This window comes from Nicrophorus vespilloides, unplaced genomic scaffold (assembly GCF_001412225.1).
Source record: "Nicrophorus vespilloides isolate i.1.1-1 unplaced genomic scaffold, Nicve_v1.0, whole genome shotgun sequence".
NCBI lineage: Eukaryota > Metazoa > Arthropoda > Insecta > Coleoptera > Silphidae > Nicrophorus > Nicrophorus vespilloides.
Window position 1 is genome coordinate 74,398 of NW_017098598.1, and position 3,728 is coordinate 78,125.

General features: G+C 35.2%; 2 protein-coding genes across 2 annotated transcripts; one reads left to right on the forward strand and one right to left on the reverse strand.

Annotated features, from left to right (window-relative positions):
- The first annotated feature begins 323 nt into the window (after positions 1-323).
- On the forward strand, positions 324-2,522 carry LOC108562831 (CXXC-type zinc finger protein 1). The gene is made up of 5 exons (XM_017921300.1): positions 324-491; positions 844-1,597; positions 1,648-1,929; positions 1,987-2,210; positions 2,269-2,522. Exons 1-5 carry the CDS (start codon positions 468-470, stop codon positions 2,503-2,505), a joined length of 1,521 nt encoding a protein of 506 aa, XP_017776789.1. The 5' UTR covers positions 324-467; the 3' UTR covers positions 2,506-2,522.
- Positions 2,498-3,365, reverse strand: LOC108562832 (low molecular weight phosphotyrosine protein phosphatase-like). Its single transcript, XM_017921301.1, has 4 exons — positions 3,259-3,365; positions 2,867-3,054; positions 2,649-2,816; positions 2,498-2,596 (listed from the first exon to the last, which is right to left on the reverse strand). Exons 1-4 carry the CDS (start codon positions 3,293-3,295, stop codon positions 2,516-2,518), a joined length of 474 nt encoding a protein of 157 aa, XP_017776790.1. The 5' UTR covers positions 3,296-3,365; the 3' UTR covers positions 2,498-2,515.
- Positions 3,366-3,728: the final 363 nt, after the last annotated feature.

A 3,728-nucleotide genomic window follows, 5' to 3' on the forward strand; every position in this document is an offset into this window, starting at 1 on the left:
CAAATACAATTAGATTATTAATTGTTATTATTTATTATTAATAACAATTTAAAAGTCAGAAATAATTTAAAAATGTTATTGTAGACATTTTTGATATAGTCGAAATTTTGATGCAGTCGGCATTATGATTGTCGGGATTTTAATATAGTCGGGATTATGGTTGTCGGGATTTCGATACAGTCGGCATTTCAAACGTCGTGATTTCGAATGATACTACATTAGTTTTTTTTTTTTCAAAAGTATACATTAATTTAAACTTTTTTTTTAAACGTAGACAACTTTATTTGCATTAGTCAACTGTGTATTATTATGCAACCGTTTATGCATAAGTCATCTAGTTTATATTTTGTGTTGACATTAGTTGATATCAGTGTAACAAAAGCTGCAAAAATTAGCAATACTTATTAATAAAGTCTTCTTGTGTTATAAACGTAACACTTGTAACATTAGAATCAATAGATCAAAGTATGTCAAAGAAACGAGATATTTCTGTAAGTACTCTGCATATACCTAACCTAACTTTGTAATTACTTCTTTTCAAATAAAATTACTATTGCTTTTTTAGATATTAACCTGTAACATAAATGCATTTTTATTAGTTGTAAACCTAGAACTTTGTGCCCTATTTGTTTCTAACATTACTTTATTATAATTCATATAATATGGGCAATAGGAAATCTATATAGGAATATACATGAAATATATTGTTTTTATTACTATTCGAATGTTTTATATATGCAGATATATAATACAGTTTTGATAAGACATTAAAAGAAGTTTGATTTCACATAATAATATTCAAACATTCCCAAATATTGTACTAAAAATAAAACTTGATTACAGCGTGAAGAAATTGCAAAGCAATTTTTGCTGCCAGAACGTCAGTCGAAAATCGACACACTTTTAAAACAGGATGGACAAGCATACTGCATTTGTCGTTCCTCCGACTCCTCCCGATTCATGATCGCTTGCGATGCTTGCGAAGAATGGTACCATGGAGATTGCATCAACATATCCGAGAAGGAAGCAAAATTGATTCGACAGTACTTCTGCATTCGCTGCACTGAAGAAGATTCAACATTGAAAACACGTTGGAAGACGAAACGAGATGATCTGCCGGTTCGGCAGAACCCACCGACTGAAGCCGATTTCAAGCAGAAGAAACGAAAGGAAAGAAATGAGAACATCAAGGATAAGAAACCGAAGAAATGCGGGGACTGCATGGGGTGTTTTAGAACGGAAGATTGTGGTCGCTGCGACGTTTGCAGCAATAAGAAAAATAGCAAGCACGGTTCTAAGCACAAGGAGAGATGTAAGCAACGGATTTGCGTGAATTACGGTGGGGTGCACTCCAGGGGTAGAAGAAAGAGAAGAGATTCAAGTTCTGAGCGAGAATGCTCCACTGCTCATTTACAGACGGACTATGCTAGGCAGTGCCATGGCCCTAGTTGCACAAATAGTGCTAGGTTTGGGTCTAAATATTGCTCTGATGCTTGCGGTAATCGCCTTGCGACTAATAGGATCTATCAGGTTTTACCGCAACGTATACAAGAATGGGCATTGAGTCCTTGTATGGCTGAAGACAAGAATATAAAAGGTAAAAATACTGTATTTGTTTAAAATACGTAAATTTATTTATATTTTTAGTTTTGGATTCTATTAGAAAACAACAGATCGAGGTAAAGCAAATATTGCTCGAATTAGATAAACGCCACAGTGAATTGGACGCGATCGTCGAGAGAGCTAAAAACGCCTCAGTCGATCCGGACGCTGAATTCGACTACGATGAAGAAGGCGAGATGTCCACGTATTGCATAACTTGTGGGCATGAGATCCACTCAAAAACTGCCGTTAAGCATATGGAGAAATGTTTCAACAAGTATGAATCACAGGCTAGCTTTGGGTCAATTTTCAAAACTCGTATTGAAGGTAATTTAATCATGTCAAACTAATCGTTATTATTTTAAACTTGGGCTATTATTGTAGGGAATGTAATGTTTTGCGACTTCTTCAATCCCATCAACAGGACGTACTGCAAACGTCTACGGGTACTCTGCCCTGAGCATTGCAAAGACCCAAAAATTGGAGATCACGAGGTATGTGGATGTCCGTTGGTCACAAACGTGTTCGATCAAACAGGGGAGTTCTGCAGAGCACCAAAAAAGAATTGCGTGAAGCATCATGTCTGGGAGAAATTACGACGTGCAGAGGTTTTTAATACGTGATTTTCTCTTAATGAATAGTTTATTAACAAGCGGTCTGTTTCAGATTGATTTGGAGAGAGTTAGGCAATGGCTGAAGATGGACGAGTTATTAGAAAAGGAAAGGCAAATCCGCCAGGCTATGGCATCCAGAGCTGGAGTCTTGGCTCTTATGCTTCACTCGACTTACAACCACGAAGTCATGGAGGAAATAACGAAGGCGAGTCAACAGGATCAACATGCAATGCAAAAGGAATTGGCGAAGAGATTCAGGAAGGGATCAATAAAACCAACCGTTCCCTGATTGAATCCGTTTACTGATTTTGATCTAGAAAAGCGTTACAGCATCGCATGCATTGTTGATAACATTGCTCAAATCCCTTCGAATCGTCATCCTGTAATCAAACAAATTATTTAAGACGTTCAATAAATACACTCATTTCTTACGTAGTATGGGTCCCGTATGATGCGTTCACCTTGTGGATCAGAATCACCCAACAATAAAATTTTAGCTTTACTGTTTTTAACATCCTTCGCTTCACTATTCAAAGCAGAGATGTTGTTCAGGTCCATGCCGAAAATGTAATCGTATTCAACAAAGTCGTTTGGATGAATCTAAATAAGAATAATACAAACATTCAATATTTTACTGTTATAATGTTTACCTGTCTAGCGGTATTATCGTAGTCAACGGAATGCTTTGCCAATGTCTGACGAGCCCTTCGATCAGGCAAAGAACCAACGTGCCATCCTCCAAGAGCTGCACTATCTACCTCCCATTGTTCGCTAACACCTCGCTGTTTTATCAAATGTAGAAACACAGCTTCGGCAATTGGCGACCTACAAATATTCCCTGAAATGGATATTTAAAACAATAATCTAGCATTACTAATCATTAAAATTAATATAACATTTAAGCAAAGTGTAATAAAACATTTTCACTTGATTTATCCAAAATAAATTCCCAATTTGAACAAAAAATATTACTGTGGGTATAGAAATATATGCAAAAATTGAAGAAATCTATTGATATTGATAAAAATGCTTTCGTATTTACCTAAGCAAACAAATAAAACTTTCTTCACATCACCCATATTTCCGTATTTATTATTAAATGCTGATTGAAGGTTAGAAACAGTAATGAGGAACACAGTGTATAATATGAAGGTCAATAGTTTATGTAACCCAACCTACACTAATTGATAATGAAATCTATATAAGTATTTTATATTTGAAATTAAAAAATACGAGTTTAAATATCAAAATATAATTAAACGAAGTATCGAGTAGACCAAATTGGGTAGCCTAGAAATGTCTAAGCTCAAAAATGTAAACATCATGAATAAAATTGGCTTATTTATATAATATAGAAAAAAAAACTATTTTGTTTGAATACTTTAAGGCAGTGGTTTCCAAACTTGAAGTTACTACGCCTCCCTCAAAAGTATGTAATCATTTGGCGCCTCCCCTTTCATAAAAGGAACGCGCATTACAGCAATATGGATAAGAGCACAGTAATATATCGAT

Excerpts from the sequence above, each read along its gene's own strand:
- LOC108562831 (XM_017921300.1), top strand. The coding sequence starts at position 468 with ATGTCAAAGAAACGAGATATTTCT. Across the intron at positions 492-843 it reads CAAAGAAACGAGATATTTCT|CGTGAAGAAATTGCAAAGCA; the intron begins GTAAGTACTCTG and ends ACTTGATTACAG. Across the intron at positions 1,598-1,647 it reads TGAAGACAAGAATATAAAAG|TTTTGGATTCTATTAGAAAA; the intron begins GTAAAAATACTG and ends TTATATTTTTAG.
- LOC108562832 (XM_017921301.1), bottom strand. The coding sequence starts at position 3,295 with ATGGGTGATGTGAAGAAAGTTTTATTTGTTTGCTTAG. Across the intron at positions 2,817-2,866 it reads ACGATAATACCGCTAGACAG|ATTCATCCAAACGACTTTGT; the intron begins GTAAACATTATA and ends ATTCTTATTTAG. Across the intron at positions 2,597-2,648 it reads TCATACGGGACCCATACTAC|GATGACGATTCGAAGGGATT; the intron begins GTAAGAAATGAG and ends GTTTGATTACAG.